Genomic DNA, 22,189 nt, shown 5'->3' on the forward strand with positions numbered 1-22,189 from the left:
TTAGAAATGGTTCCCATAGAAGTCAATAGACTGTAATCTGCACCTAAACCTGAAGGCACTGCTCAGAATCATACGTGACTCTTTTTCAAACCACACTGAATCCACACTGAATTTGCACCACCAGTGCACCGGAAATATGTGAACAGGCACCATAGGAAGCAATGTCTTTTCACATATCATGCGGAATGGATGCAGTTCAAACCGCATCCAATCCACATATATGTGAACCAGCACTTACTTTCATTTTGATGTTATGGCAAAAATAATTCATATCTTAATATTACTGTGTAGTTGAATAGGCGCCAGACATAGACTGTGTGTAGAGTTAGACTGTGACTCTGTATTCTAACAGACCTGGTCAGACATACCTCCCCCCGCTCTGCAATAACAGTCTGTATGATGACACTTAATAAGGGTATGGCTGTTACTCAGCTCTGCCAGCACAGGCCACTGCAGTATGGGGACAGAAAGTGGGATTTTACAGAGAAAAAAGAGTATTTTAATTGTTCTCAAGTAATTCATAAAAAAATGAACATGGGGGTATACAGGACTATAGCGAGTTAAAAAGACAAGAGACTTCCCACTACAGGGGCAGGTTATCATCACTCTTCCAAAACACCCCAAACCTTTAATTAAAAAAACAAATCCCTTATTTCAATATAACATATACAGCACCCTAAATTAGTATTCAGTGTGTCAGGATCTTTGTTACAATAACTAAATGTATCAGCATAGTGATAGTTACAGCAGATGAAAACATTACTATATCAGCATCCAGTATTCCCAGAAACACAGCCAGTTTACATCAGGTGCACAGTATGCAGACATATGACATCCATTTATTGTTATTGTCAGGCACAGTCCATCAGACTGACAAGAAAGCAATGTGCGAGCAGCCACACATCTCCAGCTATATATAACAGGTGTAATATCATAAACTTTGATCACTCTGTGCCACAATGATCTGGGGGATTCCTGAAACATCATCAACAGACATTGCACTACCTTTGTTGCCTGTACCACTCTGGGAAGGCTGATGATCATCCATCTACCAATTCCACAGATTCAGCCCGTGAGTGATCGGTGGCAAGGAAGAAAAAAAGAATAAAGGTGAATTCAATCAGAATTCAATAGATTGTTCTTTTATCCTCTAATAATCTTTTTTTTTAATATCAAGATTTTTATTTTCATTTTTTTTCATAATGCATGCAAAAAAAATCTAAGTGGTTTAATTAAAGTGGAACTCCAGCCATTTTTTTCTTGAATGTGAATCTATGCACAGACTGTAGACAATAAACGATTTACACATAATTAATAAATAGTAAAAGAGTTTCAAAACAAGCCATTCCTGACCTCTCTGGCTTCTTGTAATGTGACATAAATCATTTTAAATGCTAATACCACTTTTCAGACCATGTTTCATGCTACACTCATATTTAGTATGTAACATGAAACATGGTCAGTGTGTACAGCCCCCCCCCCCCCAAACTGCCTTCCACTTACAGGATTGAGGGGTTCTTCTACCTGTCAGCTCAAGTCATTATTGAACCTGGAACAGCAGTGCATGGCTCCACCTGAACAGAAAGTTGTGAATGAGAAAATAGTGGCAAAGAAAGTGTAGTTCTGAATGGGTCCAAGCACATCATTCCCAATGCACACATTCCTGAACATAGCTGTAGATATAAATGGGTGCTGCAGTGACCACTAGCTAGGAACTGAAGACAATCAAAGCAACAGATCCAAAGCTTTATTCAGTGATCACATCATAGTTACAAAAGTAACTTTGGTAACGGTGATGTGATTGTTGAATAAAGTTTTGAACCTGTTCTGAAGAACCTCAGTGTGCTGGTGACATACTTTTTGCTTTGAAGTTCTCAATGAAGCCCAAGTTTGGTGACATCATCACACTTGTAGTCCATTAATACTTTCTCCAGTTCTATAGCTGGAGGTCCATACCTCTGTACAAACTAGGGGCTGGAGGAATAGTCTACAGGAGCCAAAGCATTGCACTGCAATCAGTGGATCATGAGTACCATGCTTTGCAGGCTCAAACGCAACAAAATAACAAATACACATGTTTGCTTTTACAAAATGTGTGCATATTTATTTATTTATTTTCAAAAGGTGGAATTCTCCCTTAAAGATCCTAAAAGATCACAACAAAGACTAAGGTCAGTCGGTTTCTTATAGCCTTGAAACATCTACTGTTTCTTTACATTAGAAGGCTGTCAAGATCTTGGTGTAATAGAAAATAATAGGAACCAAAAACATTTCTGTGAAGGTTAAAGATTAATTTCTCCACAATACCTATAGCTACAGAGTTGAGTGTTTGTTTTAAAGTGCTTTTACAGCGTGTTCAGAATATGTAAATACTTTAATGTATATAGTCTGGAAGCAGGTTCACTTTATGCTTTGGATAGAGTTGGAGAACATGACCCACTCTGACCATGACCTTAGTGCTAAACATGCAGTTTTACTCTTTGTAATGCAGTCTCCTTGTAATTCCAGCAGAATTCACTTGTGACCCAGTGATACCATCATCACCAGTGAATTCTCCAAAGGAGCACAGGGAGAAGCTTGCAAAGAATAAACAGCATGTTCTGCTCATACAATTAACTAGCTCATCCTTCCGACAAGAAGTGAAGATCTTTTTTGGCTGAAGTTTCACTTTAATATAAAAACATGCAAAGTGCAGTAGCTCAAAACAACCAATGAAAATCCTTTTTATGCTGATCGGACAATAACAAACTAAATTTCTATTGGTTGTAAAAGGTTGCAGCACTTTGTCTATCATCATTGTACTTATTAAACAAGTTTGTAAAAGTATCATTGTCTATTTTTGTTACACAATAAAATACCATAGAATTTCAATACATGAAAACAGTTTGCAATTTCAAAACTCAGAATAAATCCAAATATACACACAGCAGATGGCAGGCAAAATATAAATTAATTTAAAATAATTATAAATCCTGACACAAATCATTAATGCACTAAAAAATATGTCATATTTTCTTCCTAATATTAAAGCTGTGAATGTCTCATCACTGAATTATCTGTATCATTTGTTAATTGCACATGACATAATGTAATGTTTTTATTTTTTTTATGTAAAATACATTAGATTGAAAGTGTAAGAGCAAACCAGCCTTGAAGTATGAACGTGCAAACTCTTCTGACTGGGACTTTTACCATATTCGGTTCAAGCCAACACCAATATGTGTTATATAAATGACACTTCAGCTCATGGATCTAGATTTGGGTCCACAAGGTGACACCTTAGTAATGTGCCAGAGATGTGCTGCTGTGACGCTCTGCCCTTTTTTCTTGCCATGTCACATACGGTGCAAAAAGCTGCAGAGCATGCTAGTTTATGAGCTGTCATTCAGACATGAGAGAGGAGAAAAAGTTCATAAATATGTCAGCTCTTTGAAGAAGACCTCTATAACCTGGTAACAGTTACCTCCACCAATAGTTCTTTCTGACAGCAATCTCCTATCTTTCCTTCATTACTCCTAATATTCCAAACTTTATGGATTAAGCAGTAGTTACAATGACATCTCTAGGTAATCTTTTAATTGATGCAAAGGTGGGTGCAATGAGAGGATGAACTTACCAGACGTATGTGGTTCTGATACTGGCTCAATGTACAATGAACCTTCAGGAACACTAATTTTCCCACATCCCAACCCTTCACCATTCACCCTCACCAAAATTTACATAGAGTTTAATGGAGAGAGAGAGGTAAGAGGAAAAAAAAATGTTTAAATTGGAAAAAACTACAGAAGACAGCTTCTTAAGTGTAACCAATCAGAATGTATTCTTAAATAGGTAGTAAACTCTCTTTGCTGTTTTGCACCTACAAGTAAGCCTATAATAAGGTAGGTACAGTAAATATCTCCTAAACGTGCACATTTTAGGAGATATTTACTTTAGTAGCAGCCGATGATATCACCGGTGCTTGCGCATGGCGCTCTCAAAGGACGGAATGAATGGTTGTAGGGGGGGGGGGAGGGGAGGTGCATGTGGAGGGATCTGTTTCTTAGGTAAGTCTGTCAGTATGCGGTGCATACTAGCACATTATGACATGAGCTTGCTGGGGGGATAATTGTTTGTAGAATGCAGTTAACTACCACTTTAAAGAATATGTAAATCCAACATTTTATATTCCTAATATATGCCTGCTGTAGCATGTACTTTTATGTAAAAATATCCTTTTCTCTTTGTATCACTTCCTTTGTGTGAAATATCTGGTGTTCCTGCCAGTTCCTCTGCTTTTCTATCAAAAATTGACCACACTAGGCATGAGAGAACACTGTTTTGGGAACTCAGTGTGCTCTCCTCCAATGATCAGATTTGTCTTGATACACCCCTCTTGCCCCAGCAATTCACTATGATGTTCGGTGTACTGCTGTTTCTCCATCCTCACCTCTCTGTGCATCTGAAAACAGAGGGTGCGTGATTACTTATAGAAAAGGGGAAAGAAGGGTATTTATAATTTATTTTATAGGTATACACAACGTTTTGCCTTTCATTTCTATTTTATCCTGTATGGGTTGTTATACAAGGTGAGGATTTACATATGCTGTACTTTAACTCTTGTACATGCCTATTTAGATGCAACTGGCACATTTGTGGACATAGAGTAATGACATAATCATTAAAGGATTATCTTCCAGTCCTGGCTACCATCATAGCTTATGCACTTTGGAGAACTGTATACATGTCATGGGTTCAGTGTGATGATGTAAATATACAAAGACCAATTTCCTATAGAGGGACAGTGCAGATGGCAGCATCCAGTCTCTCTGGCCTGCGATAATCACACTTACACATGGCTGCACCATCATCAAAGGAAGTGTTTTGTGAATGGGAAAGCATACACAAGGGCTGAGACATGTAGGATTGCAGTTCTTGTGTCAACACGGAGTGGAAGTACACTGCTCAAAAAAATTAAAGGAACACTTTCTTAATCAGAGTATAGCATCAAGTCAATTAAACTCCTGGGATATTGATCTGGTCAGTTAAGTGGCAGAGGGGTTTGTTAATCAGTTTCAGCTGTGGTGGTGTTAATGAAATTAATGAAATTAACAACAGGTGCACTAGATGGGCAACAATGAGATGACACCCAAAACAGGAATGGTTTTACAGGTGGAGGCCATTGACATTTGTTTTCCTACTCATCTTTTCTGACTGTTTTTTATTAGTTTTGAATGTGGCTAGGGTCAGTGCCACTACCAGTAGAATTAGGTGATACCTGGACCCTACAGAGGTTGCTATGCAGTCCAACTCCTCCAGGATGGCACATCAATATGTGCCATTGCCAGAAGGTTTGCTGTGTCTCCCAGCACAGTCTGAAGAGCATGGAGGAGATTCCAGGAGACAGGCAGTTACTCTAGGAGAGCTGGACAGGGCTGTAGAAGGTCCTTAACCCATCAGCAGGACCGGTATCTGCTCCTTTGTTCAAGGAGGAACAAGATGAGCACTGCCTGAGCCCTACAAAATGACTTCCAATAGGCCACTGGTGTGAATGTCTCTGACCAAACAATCAGAAACAGACTTCATGAGGGTGGCCTGAGGGCCCCACATCCTCTAGTGGGTCCCGTGCTCACTGTCCAGCACCATAGAGCTTGATTGGCATTTGCCATTAAACACCAGAATTTGAAGGTCTGCCACTGGCGCCCTGTGCTTTTCACAGATGAGAGCAGGTTCACCCTTAGCACATGTGACAGATGTGAAAGGGTCTGGAGAAACTGAGGAAAACATTATGCTGCCTGTAACATCGTTCAGCATGATCGTTTTGGTAGTGGGTCATTGATGGTCTGGGGAGGCATATCCATGTAGGGATGCACAGACCTCTACAGACTAGACAATGGCACTCTGACTGCCATTAGGTATCAGGATTAAATCCTTGGATCCATTGTCAGACCCTTCCCTAGTACAGTGGGTCCTGGGTTCCTCCTGGTGCATACAATGCCCGGCCTCATGTGGTGAGAGTATGCAGGCAGTTCCTGGAAGATAAAGGAATTGATACCATTGAATGGACCCCACCCTCGCCTGACCTAAGTCCAATAGAACACCTCTGGGATATCATGTTTCAGTCCATCCGACACTGCCAGGTTGCACCTCAGACTGTCCAGGAGCTCAGTGATGCCCTGGTCCAGATCTGGGAGGAAATACCCCAGGACACCATCTGTTATCTCATTAGAAGCATGCCCCAACATTGTCAGAAATGCATACAAGCACGTGGAGGCCATACAAACTACTGAATACCATTTTGAGTTGCTGCAATGAAATTTCTGCAAAATGGACTAGCCTGCTGTATAATTTTTTCACTTTGATTTTCGTGGTGTCTTTGAATTCAGCCTCTGTAGGTTGATAATTTTCATTTCCATCAATTGATGGGGCATCTTTAAGTTCCTAACACATTACTCAGTCCATATCAGTATAGATATCTAGCATGATATTTTTCCCCATTGAGATCTGATGTGTTTTCAAAGTGTTCCTTTCATTTTTTTGAGCAGTGTGTAATATAAACTGTACCAAAACGCAAAATTATAAGGCAAATACCTTTGCTGTTTGAGGTATAGGCAAAAACAAATTCTACACTGCGGAGGTATGGAAATAATATCACATCTATCATGGTCTCTAGAGATAGGATTTATTTGATAACAGAAAAAATATAGGTAATTGTAATATACACTATATTGCCAAATCATTGGATTCAGGTGTTCCAATTGCCTCCATGGACACAGGTGTATAAAATCAAGCACCAATGCATGCAGACTGCTTCTACAAACATTTGTGAAAGAATGGGTCGCTCTCAGGAGCTCAGTGAATTCAAGTGTGCTACTGTGATAGCTTGCCACCTGTATAATAAGTCCTTCCATGAAATTTCCTTGCTACTAAATGTTCCACGGTCAGCTGCTAGTGGTATTATAACAAAGCGAAAGCAACTTGGAACAACAGCAACTCAGCCACAAAGTATTAGGCCACGTAAAATGACAGAGCAGAGTCAACGCATGCTGAAGCGCACAGTGCACAGAAGATGCCAACTGTCTGTAGAGTCAATAGCTAAAGACCTCCAAACTTTGTGCGGCCTTCAGATTAGCACAACAGTGCATAGAGAGCTTCATGGAATAGGTTTCCATGGCCGAGCAGCTGCAGCCAAGCCTTACATCACCAAGTGTGATGCAAAGCATGAGATGCAGTGGTGTAAAGCACACCGCCACTGGACTCTAGAGCAGTGGAGACGTGTTCTCTGGAGTGACCAATCATTCTTCTGTGTCTGGCAATCCGATGGATGTGTCTGGATTTGGTGGTTGCCAGGAGAACTATACTTGCCTGACTGCATTGTGCCAAGTGTAAAGTTTGGAGGAGGGGGGATTATGGTGTGGGTTTACTTTTCCGGAGTTGGGCTTGGCCTCTTAGTTCCAGTGAAGGAAACTCTTAAGGTGTCAGCATACCAATATATTTGGACAATTTCATGCTTTCAACTTTGTGGGAACAGTTTGGAGATGGTCCTTTCCTGTTTAAACATGACTGTGCACCAATGCAACCTGATCCCACCCCGATAGAACATCTTTGGAATGAATTAGAGCAGAGGCTGCGAGCCAGGCCTTCTTGTCTGATATCAGTGCCTGACCTCACAAATGTGCTTCTGGAAGAATGGTCAAACATTCCCATAGACACACTCCTAATACCTTGTGGACAGCCTTCCCAGAAGAGTTGAAGCTGTTATAGCTGAAAGGGGCAACTCAATATTGAACCCTACAGACTAAGACTGGGATGCCAGTAAAGTTCATGTGGGTGTAAAGCAGTGTTTCTCAACTCCAGTCCTCATGGACCCCCAACAGGTCATGTTTTCAGGATTTCCATTATTTTGCACAGGTGATTTGATCAGTTTCACGGCCTTAGTAATTACCACAGCTGTTTCATCTGAGGGAAATCCTGAAAACATGACCTGTTGGGGGTCCATGAGGACTGGAGTTGAGAAACACTGGTGTAAAGGCAGGTGTCCAAATATTTTTGGCAATATAGTGTATGTTTATCATCAATAGTATGTATGGTTATTTCTAATTCCATTACTAACTGTAGTATCCAAGACCAAAGCTCCAAGTGCAGTACCCTAGCAACCACCGCACTCCCCATAAATAGCAGGTTGGGACAACTCACTGTAGCACTGCCCCACATTTTGGCCTCATTCACACTTTGTGTAGCTGGAACGAGCATTCATGTTTTTTTAAACGATCTTGCCACATTTCCATGGGTCACTCACAGGGCAGTATATCCACTTGAATGGGTTACCCTACTCATGAAAAATGAGTCAAAGTGGCTTCAGTACCTTTTTGGGTGACGAGCTTCACCCATTTTTTCAAGTGCATTTTGCAGCAATTTCCATGCATTTTGTCACGTGACAATCACGACAAGATAACACCACATTTGGGGTGCCATTCAGAATAATTTTAGTGTGATTTTAGAAAGATTTGGAATTCAGATTCCAGATAAGCAAAATGTGAATGGGGCCTAAAAGCAGAATTTAACTCCTTATAACATTTTTCCTTTTTGGTCCTCCCCCCTTCCTCTTACAAAAATGTAAAAACAAGTAATAAAATGTGTACATTTGTATTTGTTTGTGCTGCAAGGCAACACTTCCTTCATTTCAGCCTAGGCCAGACCCCACTGCCTCCTGGGATTGTTGAATCACAGCTATTCCAGGAGACATTTGCGTATGTATGGCGTTTTCTGCACAAAACATCACCAGCAAATAGAGTACCCTATACTAGAATTGGCACAGAACTGTTGCAAAAAAAACCCTGTCTGTACACAGGTACAAATACCTGGTAGATATCATCTGTGCACATGCTGGAACTTTCAATATGGTGGTGTGGAAGAGGGAGGGAATGAATATGATGGTGAGTTTCCTCTTTAAAGTAAACCCTATTGACATTTAGTTCCTTAAACCACTGTGTATCATAAACTACAATTTTTTTAAAATAAAATACTTATTTTGACAGGTATTTTATTCTTTGCTGCATCTTAATGTTGCTGACCTCCTGTAGCCTCTCTGCAGCCACTACCTGTCCATCATCCAGCTCAGACAGGTTTCCTGATAGTGACAACAGTGGACTGTGCCTGGATAATGTGCGTTGAAATAGCCATGTGTAGTCTCCACTAGAAACCTGTGTGACAGGGAAGTGGCGGGAAAAGGCAACCTAGCGCTCATGGCAAAGATGTCAAATGGCGCACCCCCCCCAACATGTATGAGCATTGTGTTAGCAACCCCCCCCCCCAAAAAAAAAAATTGAGCACTAATTTACACGCTTACCCCTAAGCATAAACTCCCTTTGAAATACAACATTCTCCCCTAACCAAAATTCTCCCTCTTCCCAGTAAAAATCCCCTTCCCCACTACAATCTCCAATCCAACATAAATCGTTGCCTCTCCCTCCCCAAATCCATCCCTCCTAGCACAAATCCTTGACCCCTCAAATTGCCCATCTGAACAGAAATCCCCACCAATCCCACTCTTCCAGTACCCCCCATTTCCCTTTCTAGCACAAATCCCTCTCAGTCATCCTTACTAACATAAATCCATCCCCCCAATTCCCCCTTTCTAACATAAATCCCCCTCCCCAGCAAAAATCCCCCCCGCCTCCCAAATCCAACTTCTAGCACAAATCCTCTTCCCCCATCCTCCCCACCAGTACAAATCCCCTCAAATCCCCCTTCCTAGCACCCTCCCCCCAAATCACCCCCAGCACAAATCCTTTCCCCCACCAAATTTCCCCTCCTAGAACAAACATTACCCCTGTCACCCCCCAAATTCCCCTCTTTCAGCACAAATCCCCCCCGCCTAGCACAAATCATCCCCCTCAAATCCCCCATCCTAACACAAATCCCCCCCCCCCAAAGTTTCCCCTCCTAGCACAATTGCTTCTCTCCCAAATCACCCCTTCTAGCACAACTCCCCCCCCCCAATTCCCCCCACAGTCAATAGTCCTCTCCCCAAAAATTTTCCTCCTAGAATGAATCTTACCTTCTGCCACCCCCCAAATTCATCCTTCCAGCACAAATACCTCCATATCACCCTTTCTAGCACATCCTCTAAAAATCACCCCCCAGCACAAATTCTCTCCCTTCCCCCAAATTTTCCCTCCTAGAACAAATCTTACCTCCCCCTGCCACCAAAAATCCTCCTCCCAGCATAAATCCTCTTCCAATCCCGCCTCCTAGCACAAAATTCCCCCAGCACAAATTAGCCAGTCCTAGCACATATTTCCCCCCCCCAACCCCTCCTCCTATCACTGATCCACTTCTTCCTCCCCCTCCTAGTACAAATGCCCCCCCCCCCCCATTCCAGCTGTGTCCCCAGTACAATCCCCCCCCAGACCTCAGATACAGTGCAGCAAATGTCTGTGGGATGTTCTTCCTCCCAGGCTCCTCCTCATCTTGACATCTCAGAGTTGAGGAGTAGCCTAGGGGAAGCTGCTTTGCACAGTTTTAACAGACAGCCGCAGGGAGAGGTGTGGGGGGGTGGGTATTGGATCGCAGCTACAGGGACCCCGCACCAGAGATGCATCTGGCTGTCAGATCAGGACTGTGCAGGGTTTGCTTACTCATCCCTACCCACATTCTTTGCTGGGAAGAGATGGGGCAGATAAGCAAACACTGCAAAGTCCTGATTTGACAGTCCTGATCGAGCAGCATGACAGTAACGACAGTGACAGGAGGGAGAACCTGGAGGGGAGCGAGAGCACAGCGCAAACCTTCTCCCATCTCAATGCTCACAGTAGCAGTATCGCTGCTGTCAATAATGCTGTCGGATTGAAGCGGCAGGAAGACTCCAAGTAGTGCCCCCCCCAGCTCACCTGATAAAACCCCAACCAGGGCAACTGCCCCTCCCACCCACCACTATTCCCGGCTCTGTGACAGGGTGACAACACTGAAGCACAGAAATAGAATACTGTCACTCCATAACAGGAAGTGCCGGAACTTCATAGCAAGATCATCCATTATTATTGTATTAAAAGCTTTACATTTAAAATTATTTTGAATTAAATTTGAAATTACATTAATACGGTAATGATTATACAAGATTTTCTTGACTGGGTTTACATCTAATTTAATGTGACTGAATTCTTTAAACCCTAATTGTGTTGTATTAAGAAATTATGCTTTAATTCATACAGTATATACTTGTACAGATAAAACAGTTTCTTTATGTTTCACAGAGATATAACTTGTAAGGAGTAAAACATATTTAAAACTGAATTATAGGTCAATATAAAATGGCAAATTAATGCAGCTCTGTACTCATTAATATATCATGAAATGTATTTATTAAATACAAGTAACTGAGCGTTGGAGTGGTAAAGGAAGGAGCCAAACCAGAGGAGTAACTAGAACTTTCAGATCCCAGTGCAAGACACTATGAAGGGCTCCCCTAACCCCTGAGGCCCTTCCCACTGATCCTGGGGCTGTTTACCCATGTCATCGGGCTATTTATTATGGTCCCACTGAGGGACCCTTTCACATGTTCTGCAACAGGCCCCCTTCCTACCATCTTGAAGCCCCCACAGTGGTACGACCTTTGCAACCCTGGTAGTTTCACCACTGAGCCAAGCAGTTATTTGTCTCCACAAGAAGCATTGTGATAGGAGGAGAAACAGCATAACAGAGGGATGAACTCATCAGTGTGCTACTTCTCCTTTCACTGTCCAGTCACAGGCTGGGGTGGATGATCTAGACTTGGAGAAAGTGGGTTGATGCATGCTTGCCATCAGACTGAGGTCAGCAAGATTCAGAAAAAAACACTGCACAGAAAATCTCTACACTGGAGATAATTATTGAAGCAAAAGCCATGTTTGTTATTTTATGGCCTATTCATTTTCATCTTGTTATTTTTGGCTAAAATTCTACTTTAAAATGTAATTTCACCTAAATCAAGGATGATGCTGTTATATTTCTGGAGTAGCTCTTTGAAACACAAACTGCTCATCTATTTTAAATAGAAGTCTTATTTCTGGAAGGTTTCTGAATTCAAAAAGGCCAGGTGTGCATGGCATAATCCTCGAGGGCTGATAGCATGCTAGAGTTCTGGGATTTCTCTTAATTAACAGATAATTAGCCAATTAACTTGCTCTCTGTATCACTAAGGTAAATGTTTAAGAGCCTGTTTCCCTGAATTCCAGACCTGCTTGCCACTCTTGAGGATATATGTCATGAACCCCTGGTTTGGCTCGTTGGTGTGTCCTCCCAAAGCACCCAGCTGATGAGACAGCTGTAGTTATCATTACCATATGACACAGAGGCTGGTTAATAACCTTGAGATGTTTTTTTACACCTAATTCCAGTTTTATAAGATATTCATTTGTGAATGATCAGAGTTTTAGGGGATCTGGTCTCAACCCAACATCCTTACCTACTGTCCACCTGATTCCATGTGTAACATACCCCCAATGCCAACTTATCTTTGCAATATACACTCACCGGCCACTTTATTAGGTACACCTTGCTAGTACTGGGTTGGACCTCCTTTTGCCTTCAGAACTTCCTTAATTTTTTGTAGCATAGATTCAACAAGGTGTTGGAAGCATTCCTCAGAGATTTTTGGTCCATATTGACATGAGTTACTGTTGCCTTTCTATCATCTCAAACCAGTCTCCCAATTCTCCTCTGACCTCTGAGATCAACAAAGCATTTTTTTCCACACAGCTGCAACTCACTAGATATTTTCTCTTTTTCTCATCATTCTCTGTAAACCCTAGAGAAAATCCCAGTAGATCAGCAGTTTTTGAAATACTTAGGCTAATCCATCTGGCACCAACAACCATGCCACGTTCAAAGTCACTTAAATCTCCTTTTTTCCCCATTCCTATGCTATGGTTTGAACTTCAGAAAGTCATCTTCACCACGTCTAGATACAGTACCTAAATGCACTGAATTGCTGCCACATGAATGGCTAATTAGCAATTTCTGTTACCAAGCAATTGAACAGGTGTACCTAATAAAGTGACCGATGAGTGTATACGAGTTGCACAAAATCCACAAATTTTCCTCTTGCTCTCTTCTTTGTATCTACTACATTGTCAGATGTCTTCACAGTAGGCCTTGTGTGTGAAGTGTATAAAAACAGATTTGTTTGTGTTTCTCATATTCATTGTCAGCCCAGGTCCAAGAACATAACAATAGTCATGACAGACCATGAAACTACTATGGAATGCAGAAGAGGAGAGGGGCCAGACTAAGGATATAGTTAGAGTTCACCACTACCATGGGTTCAGGGCAAATCCTCCAAAATTTAGCAAATCGTAAACTTTTTGCAGGTTTGCTGCCAGAAATAAAGAACAACTTATAATGCACTGCATAGCCCTTGCCTAAGGTCTGCTGTGCCACAAAAGCTTATAATTTGAAAAAATGAATAACCCACCCTCCTTTATTTAAAAGGTTAGGCTCACAGCACCCATATTGTGTTTTAGCTGTCAGTGGTAAACCTACAAATGAACAGATTTTAATAATGAAAATCACCTTTAGGCCGCCTTCACATGGCCGTTTAGCCACATACACCGAATTCCAGCAGAAGAAGCAAGGGATTCTTGCAGGTGGAATGACAGGTGCATGCGAATAGTGTCGGCCACTCAGCCTATATAAACTAATAACCAGCTCACAGTCATCACTGATGTTTACATGTAGTCACACACCAAGTGGTTACCTCTGGTTACAAACAGACGTCTGAGCCTAGATGCAACTGACTGCGCCAAAGCTCAGAGACACATTCCTAACACTATGGTGTGTTGTATAAAGTGCCCAGGGAACACTGTTTGGTTAAAATCTGCCTGGATGCTGTGCAGTCAAAGGACAACAAGCATATAGTTGTGAAGGCATTTCCAGGTCTTAAGCAGGATAATATGTCCAAACACTCCCCACCCATAGGACATCATATGACATACTGGACTTTGGGTGTAGATACAGAGATGATGCCTGCATGATGCTCTGTAATGTAAAAGCAATCCTAGCAGCTAATTAGCTGCTGGATTGCTTTTACAAGCCCCATGCCGCTCTTTGGTGCCTTCCCGGTCTCTCCTGTCCTATTATCTTATTTTTCTATTGTGGAGCCTGAGACTGAAGCTGGCGCTATCTCCGGCTTATTATAAACCTGAAAGGGGACTGGAACATTCCCGGTCATCTCTATGGTATTTTAAACAGGAAGCAACAAGTATTTCATCACGTCCTATTTCGCCAGATGTAAACAAAGACTTTTTTGGCTTAAAGGATCTGATCACACCGATCTTGGTGTGATCAGATGTTTTTAAGGGCAGAGGAGAGATCTGAGGTCTAATAGTCCCCAGATCTCTCAGTAAAGGGTGCCTGTCACTGCTTATTGCTATCACAGGGGAAGTTTACATTCTTTGTGATAGTAATAAAAGTTATCAAAAATATTTAAAGGAAAAAATAAAAAAAAATATTAAAATAAATATTTAATAAAACAATTTAAAGATCCACCCATGTCACGCACTCCTGTGCAAAGGCAAACATATATAAGTAGGTCATGCACGCATATGTAAATGGTATTTACGTGACACATGAGATGTATTGCCATGAATGCTGTAGTGAGAGCAATAATTCTATCACCAGACCTCCTGTCTAACTCTAAACTGGTAACCTGTAAAGGCTTTTAAAGCATCGCCTATGGAGATTTTTAGCTATTGTAGTGCGGTTTTGTTCTACGAGCATATCCAATTTTGAAGCATGACATGTTAGGTATCTTATTACTCAGTGTAACATATTCTTTTATATTTTACAAAAAAATGGGTAATATATTGGGGTTATTTACAAAAATTGGAGAGTGCAAAATATGGTGCAACTCTGCATAGAAATCAATCAGCTTAAAGGTTTTATTTCCAACACATAATTTAACAAGCTGAAGTTAGAAGCTGGTTTGCACCAGAGTGCAGCAGTTTTAGTAAATCTACACCACTGTGTTGGTGTGCACTAAAATTCATTAAACAGTATTTTTTCCCAAAAAATTGCATTTGAAAGACTGCTGCGCAAATACCGTGTGAAAGAAAAATTTGCAAAACCCACCCTTTTATTCTCTAGGGCCTCTGCTACAAGTATATAATGTTTGGGGGTTCTAAGTTATTTTCTAGAAAACAAAATGTTGATTTTTACATGTAGGAGAGACATGTCAGAAATGGCCAGGTAGGGAAGTAATTAAACATGTTCTCCTGCTTTAATACCGGTGAGTGCTTATATACATATATCATTATATTATATATCGTAAATCACGGAGAGTGATTTTAACACAAAGTGCTCATATAAATTCTGCTCGAAATCCAGGTGTGCAGATGCTGATATGTATATTTCCTGACAATGTTTATCCAGAATGAAATGTTTCTTTAACCTCTTTGACATCAAAAATTACATTTTTTTTAAAACAACGGCTTTCAGTTATTTTAGTAAGAAGACCCCCTATTGCTACAAACTCATGCCAGTTTCTTTCCTTCAAACACCATTCCTAAGTAAACTAACTTCCTTCAACATGAAAAACAATTAAAGAGTATTCAACATTCTACCTAAAGTGTCTGTTGAAATTTTATTTCACTAGTGATCAATTCCAAGGAATCTTTTCAGAAATGCTTGTGAAGCGCCATACAATTTGCTGCAGACTTTGCTATTCACATTGTGACATTCTCTTTATGACCCTGGCACAGTCTTTCATTACTGTTAGATAATATCTTTGCTAGGTAATGCCTGACAATAGGATGACTAATGAAGAAAGAATGAGAAGCCAAGGTTGGAGCAGAGAGTGATAAATGACAATCAACGCTGGAATAATACGAAAAATAAAAACAGCTATTTAATGTGTCTAGCCAAGTACTTCTATCATTCACATAAGCAGTGTTTCTCTGACTGGCTTAATTCACATTTGTGGTGAGTACAAAGAGTTCGGAAAAGTCATTATTTCCCATGTGATATGTCTTCAGAAAACAAGGCTATGGGGAAGGCTGCTACAGATGTTTTGACCAAGGCTAGCACCGGAAAATTTTGGAAACAAGTACAGACATATCCACAGATCAATGAATAGTTCTCATGTAACCAGAAAGAAAGCATGTCTTGAATGCATATACTCCAACAGCAAGATTAAGTTGTAGGAAAGAACAAAGAAATATGGTTGGCAAGGTAACAATTTTACTCTTATTATCTTTTCATTGGCTAAACACACAAGCCGACTTTTGTAAAAAACCAATAGAGACCAATGGGTAATTTTTTTTGAAGATTTAGAGCTTTAACTATTGTTATAAATCACAAACATACATGTTAGGATGGCCATACATATGCAGATTACACTTGTCATTGGAACTCAGGCATAAGCAGTCTCATCTACATGTGTATGGCCATCCACAGAGATGGCCAAATCTGAGTAATCATCATCCTGTGTACATCGGGAGCTGTGCAACTGGTGCTATTCTGACCATGTGTGTTACCACGTCTGCTATTTCAGCAGACAATTTCAGTCAGAACAATGAGCAAATGGGAACTGCTACATGTACCTTGCACAAGGCCTGTTAGGTACATGTTTTGGAAAAGGGGGAGGGGTTGTGACAGAGATCAGAAATAATATTTTATTTTTGTGTTGTTTAGTTTAAATCAAAAAGTATGTCAAGCAGTCAGCTTGTCTGCTTAATTCAATTATTAAATCTAGGAGTTCCTGTGCCCTGCAGGGGGTGGGAGATGAGGTTTATTTCAGCAGGAGGCACAGACAGCATCATGTCCTGCAGCTGGGAAAAGCCAGATGTGTCACCATGGGGTGCTTGGTTTGGTAGAATTGAAAGGACAATATAATGTCCCTATGCTGCCTGAAGAAAGTGCAGAGCTTGAGTCAGGATGGACAGAGCAGCTCATAGCTGCAGGCTTTGCTAGGAGATGCATTGAACTGTGCTTTTCTTTTTGCACTGCTGGTTCTACATTGGCTGTGTGGATTTCTGGACACCAGGACTTTATTCTACCTTCTGCTCTTCTGTCAACTGTTGCCTGTGTGGTCTTGAAGCTGCAGCCAGGGCACACAGCCCTCCGAAGACCTGTGAGGAGTTGGTGCCTGTCTGACTAGACTTCCTCTGCTGAGGCCACTGCTGGCTGGTGAGTCCCTGAATTGCTACCCTGTGCGAAGGACTTTGCCCTGTGTGCTGGATTTAACCCTATTCTTACTGGAGCCTTTGCCCTGTGTGCTGGACTTAACCCTATTCTTACTGGAGCCTTTGCCCTGTTTGCTGGACTTAACCCTATTCTTACTGGAGCCTTTGCCCTGTGTGCTGGACTTAACCCTATTCTTACTGGAGCCTTTGCCATGTGTGCTGGACTTAACCCTATTCTTACTGGAGCCTTTTCCATGTGTGCTGGACATAACCCTATTCTTACTGGAGCCTTTGCCCTGTGTGCTGGACTCAACCCTATTCTTACTGGAGCCTTTGCCCAGTGTGCTGGACTTAACCCTATTCTTACTGGAGCCTTTGCCCTGTGTGCTGGACTTAACCCTATTCTTACTGGAGCCTTTGCCCTGTGTGCTGGGCTTAAGCCTGCTCTGCCCTGTTTTCCCTGTGGACTACCTGCCCTCTACTCCCCCATATTGCCACCCTGAGGATCATTCTTCATTGCTGTGTCTTGTGTTGTTCTGTGGACTAGTTTTTCTATTGTCTGGACCCTGAGTTTCCCCAATAAATGCCCACATGTTAGGTTTCGTGTAATCTACCTCCATGTGCTCTCTCTCTGCACTCTTAGGTCATCACAAACTGGGCAGCACAGTGGCTAAGTGGTTAGCCTGGCAGTACTAGGGTCACTGGTTCAAATGCTAACCTCGGTGCCACTTGCCTGGAGTTTGCATGTTCTCCTTGTGCCTGTATGGGTTTCCTCCGGGTATTCTGGTTTCCTCCCACACTCCAATGACATGCTGGTAGGTTAATTGGATCCTGTCTAAATTGTCCCTAGTATGTGTATGTATGAATGCAAGTTAGGGACCTTAGATTGTACGCTCCTTGAGGGTTAGGGACTAATGTGAATGTACAAAATATATGTAAAGTGCTGCGTAAATTGACGATGCTATATAAGTACCTGATATAAATAAATAAAATAAAGATTTGTAAGCATAGAGGCTCCATACACATAAGACCATGGTGCTGCTTTTTTGTCTCTTAAAGTGTTTATTATCTCAGCTCTTTAGATTTCTAATATGTGTCTGTAGTACCATATACTTGTGTTAAAAAGTATCCCTTTCTCTTTGTATTGCTTCCTTTATGTGAAATACCTGGTAATCCTGCCAGTCACACTGCATTCCTGTTTCAAACTGACCACACTAGGTATGAGAGCACATCTTTCCCGGCGTGCTCAGTTTTTTGGCTGTGCTAGAAGAACAGCATGCCTGTTCTCCATGAATCGGACTTGTGCTCCACCCCCATCACAGTTATTCACAAGAAAGATCAGTGTACTGCTGTTTTTCCCCTTCCACCTCTACAAGCCCCTTATGCAGCTGAGAACAGAGATTTTGTGTCCACTTATTAAGAGAATAAATATTTGTTTATAATATATATATATATATATATATATATATATATATATGTTTTGCTCTTCTGTTTTAAACTGAATGGGTTGTTTTACAAGGTAAGGGTTCCCATATACTTTAAAGTAGCAAATATTTATGTTTTAATGGTATATATCTCTAAATAAAGAATAAAAAAACCCTAACCCTCTCATGCTTGTCTTCTTACAAATTTGCATTTGTACAAATGAAAAAATAACATCTTAAAAGCTTGCTCATCAGCAGGAAGCTACAAATGACAAGCCACCATCGTGTTTTCTTTGTCCTTTGTTTTGGATGTGCATTGTTATTTTTTAATTGACGAATAACGGCTTGTTAAGCTCCTATGTGTTTAAAACATAAGCAGCTGTATGCAGGTAGTGAATCATAGCGCTGATCATTTGCATATACTGGGTAAGACTTTAATTATGTTGGCAGATGAATTCCTTAGTGCAAATCCACCCAAAACCTACAAATACATTCCAGATGTTTGTATTAATAATTAACGTAGTTTATGCATGCAAAAGCATACGTGCAAGGTGTACATGGATTGTATAAGATGATATAAGCACATTATGGTAATTTTATGTATTTTTTGTTAGCTTGAGCTGAGAGTGCAAAGGCTCAAATGTTTATTTTCTTATTTAAAAAAATGTTGAATTTTACCCTACTGCAACCAGTTTCAACACCTGATGTTGGTGGGTTCCTGACACCGACTACGACACTCAGTTGCAGTTTAGTCCAGCTGTGCACCCCCCCATTTTTTCTATCTGCAAGCCTTGAATTTATTTATTTGCAATATTGGGAGTTGATTTTTAACCTTAAAGAGCTACCAGACCAATCACTTTAACAAACATTGTATCATAGAATGCTAGGTACAATTTATGCATTGTATGCATATTATTTACCTACTTACATTTTACAAAAGCCTCCCTTTTGTAGACATCCAAAAGCCCTGAGACTGCTGCTGGGCACCTCTATCTGGGATGGGATGTCAGAAGCCCCAGCAGACTCAAAGCTGTCACTCAACTGACACTCTATAGCAGTGGTCTTCAATCTGCAACCTGTGGGCTGAATGTGTCTCTTTGCTTAACTTTGCCACCTGCCAACGACTCACAGTAAATATACTGCAAGCGGGTGGCAGATACAAGCACAATCACGTACATATATATATGTGGCGGCCTTCTTCCGGGTTTGTGGCAAGCATGCACATGCCTGCTGCCTGCTCATGTTGTGATTGGACACAGCACGAGTTTGGCAGCAGATTTCAGCTAAAGGTTAGCTGAGTCCAATCACATGCAGAGTTCTTTGTTTACAAAAACACAGAAATCTGTGTACAGGGAACAGAAATCTGGCTGTTTCTTCTCCTTGAAAAGCAGGGAGAAAAAAAAACAGCCAGATCAGAAAGTAAAAGAAGCATACATTACACCCATTACACATTGTTAGGCACACAGTTAACCCCTTGATTGCCACTAGATGTAAACTCCTTTCTAGCCAGTGTCATTATTACAGTGTCAGTGTACAGTATTACGACTGATCACTGTATCAGTGTCACTAGCGAAGTCGGTGTCAGTTAGTGACCCTCCCAGCCAGTATCTATTACCAGTCAGATTGTCCACAACTCTATTGCAGTCTCGCTATAAGGCACTAATCACTGCCATTACATTATAGCATCTATAGCTGCATATATTCCAATACATATGCCATAGTTTGTAGAGGATATAACTTTCACATAAACCAATTAATATAGACTTTTTTTTTTTGTACCAAAGACATGAATATTTTTTGGCCTAAGTCTATGAAGAAATTAGATTTTTAAAATTATTTTATTGGAAATGTTTTATAACAAAAAGTAGAACGTATTGGGGTTTTTTTTTTCAACATTTTCAGTCTTTTTTGTTTATATAATAAAAAATAAAAAACCCAGTGGTGATCAAATGCCACCAAAATAAAGCTCTAATTGTGTGAAAAAAAATTACGAAAATGTAATTTGGGTACAGTTAAAGCAGCACAATGCTGAATAGCAAAAATGCCCTGATCATGAAGGGGGTAAAACCTTCTGGAGGCCAAGTGGTTAATCCTTTCACCAATGCTGAAACATTATTCCTTTCACTGACAACAATTGGGGACTATTCCTCCCACTGACACCAATGATAGAGCCTCATTCTTCCCACTAACACCAACAATAGGGTACCTTTCCTCCCATTAATACCAATGGGACTATTGCTCCTACTGACAACAACAATGGAGTAACATTCATTCTAATGACACTAATGGTGGGATGCAGTTCTTCCTCTTTCTGACCTAATGACTACAGACATTGTGTAATTTAATCTTAACCCCACTGACACTGGGGAATATTCTACTTCCATTGGACTTAAGCTCTAACAAGCAGGGCCCTCTGTTTCCTCTTGAACCAAATTGTATTGTAATTGTAATGTCTACCTTCATTTTGCGCTGCTCAAACTGTTGGTGCATATAAATCCTGTATAATAATAATAACTTCATCCAGCCATCCTAAAATTTGGAGGACAGTAATTTGGCCCTTTTCTTAGAAACATTGGAGACTTCTACTCTGCAGCTGCTATATAATAGGTTATGTAGGGAAGTGAGAGGCAAAGAGGCTGGGTCAGTAAAGACAGTAATTAAGCACTTGTCCTTTGGAAGATTTTACCCTCTTCCTGACCAGGATATTTTTTTCTATACTGCGGTACTTTAACTGACAATTGCGTATTCATACAACACTGTACCGATATAACATTTAAATCATTTTTTGTGCACAAATAGAGCTTTGTTTTGGTGGTATTTGACCACCACTGGAATTTTTATTTTTTGCACTATAAACGAAAAAAATGAATTTTGAGAAACCTTTTTTTTTTACTTTCTGCTATAAAACATATCAAATAAAAAAATGTAAAAAATCAAATTTCCTCATAAATGTAGGCCAAAATGTATTTTGCTAGTATATATTTTTGGTAAAGAAATCCCAATAAGTGTACCGTATTTGCCGGCGTATAAGACGACTTTTTGACCCTTGAAAATCTTCTCAAAAGTCGGGGGTCGTCTTATACGCCGGTACACATGTTAGGGGGGCTGCGGCATTAAGTACAGGGGTTTGCAGGGGCTGACGTCTCTTACCTGGATCCAGTCCCACGACGATCCGGTCCAGGAAGCGCGGCGTCTCCTTCAGTTCGGCCACTGGATGTTCGTGCGGCTGCGCGGCTCCGCCTCCTCACCGGTGATTGGCCGCCAGAACTGTAGCTCGGGAAAGGCACACAGGCGGCCAATCACCGGCGAGGGGGCGGAGCCGAGCGGCCCCGCGAAAATTGAGTGCCGGAGCAGCAGGTAAGTGCTCTGTGTAGAGGTGCTGCTGCAACCACATATGCTGGCTGCAGCAGCACCGTACTAGAACAGGGTCAGCAAGTGTCAGTGGGAGGAATAGTGCCCCATCATTGGTGTCACTGATACCAATGATGGGGCACTATTCCTCCCACTGATACCAACGATGGGGCACTATTCCTCCCACTGACACCAACGATGGGGCACAATTCCTCCCCCCCACTGACACCAACGATGGGGCACTATTCCCCCCCCCCACTGACACCAACGATGGGG

General features: G+C 41.2%; 1 protein-coding gene across 4 annotated transcripts in view; it reads right to left on the reverse strand.

The window, feature by feature from the left end:
• The window catches only part of PCDH7 (protocadherin 7), a 971,513-nt gene that overhangs the window by 802,601 nt on the left and 146,723 nt on the right, over positions 1 to 22,189 (reverse strand). The window contains exon 2 of one of the 4 annotated variants that reach the window (XM_089678384.1): positions 1,006 to 1,048. The exons of the other annotated variants lie outside the window; for them this stretch is intronic. Within the exon in view, the coding sequence (XP_089534510.1) occupies positions 1,006 to 1,048 (43 nt within the window). The remainder of the gene's footprint in view (positions 1 to 1,005; positions 1,049 to 22,189) is intronic. 4 annotated transcript variants of the gene reach the window in all.

The sequence above is a fragment of the Staurois parvus genome, unplaced genomic scaffold (assembly GCF_062004578.1).
Source record: "Staurois parvus isolate SC_StPar_1 unplaced genomic scaffold, SC_StPar_1.0 ptg000204l, whole genome shotgun sequence".
Taxonomy (NCBI): Eukaryota; Metazoa; Chordata; class Amphibia; order Anura; family Ranidae; genus Staurois; species Staurois parvus.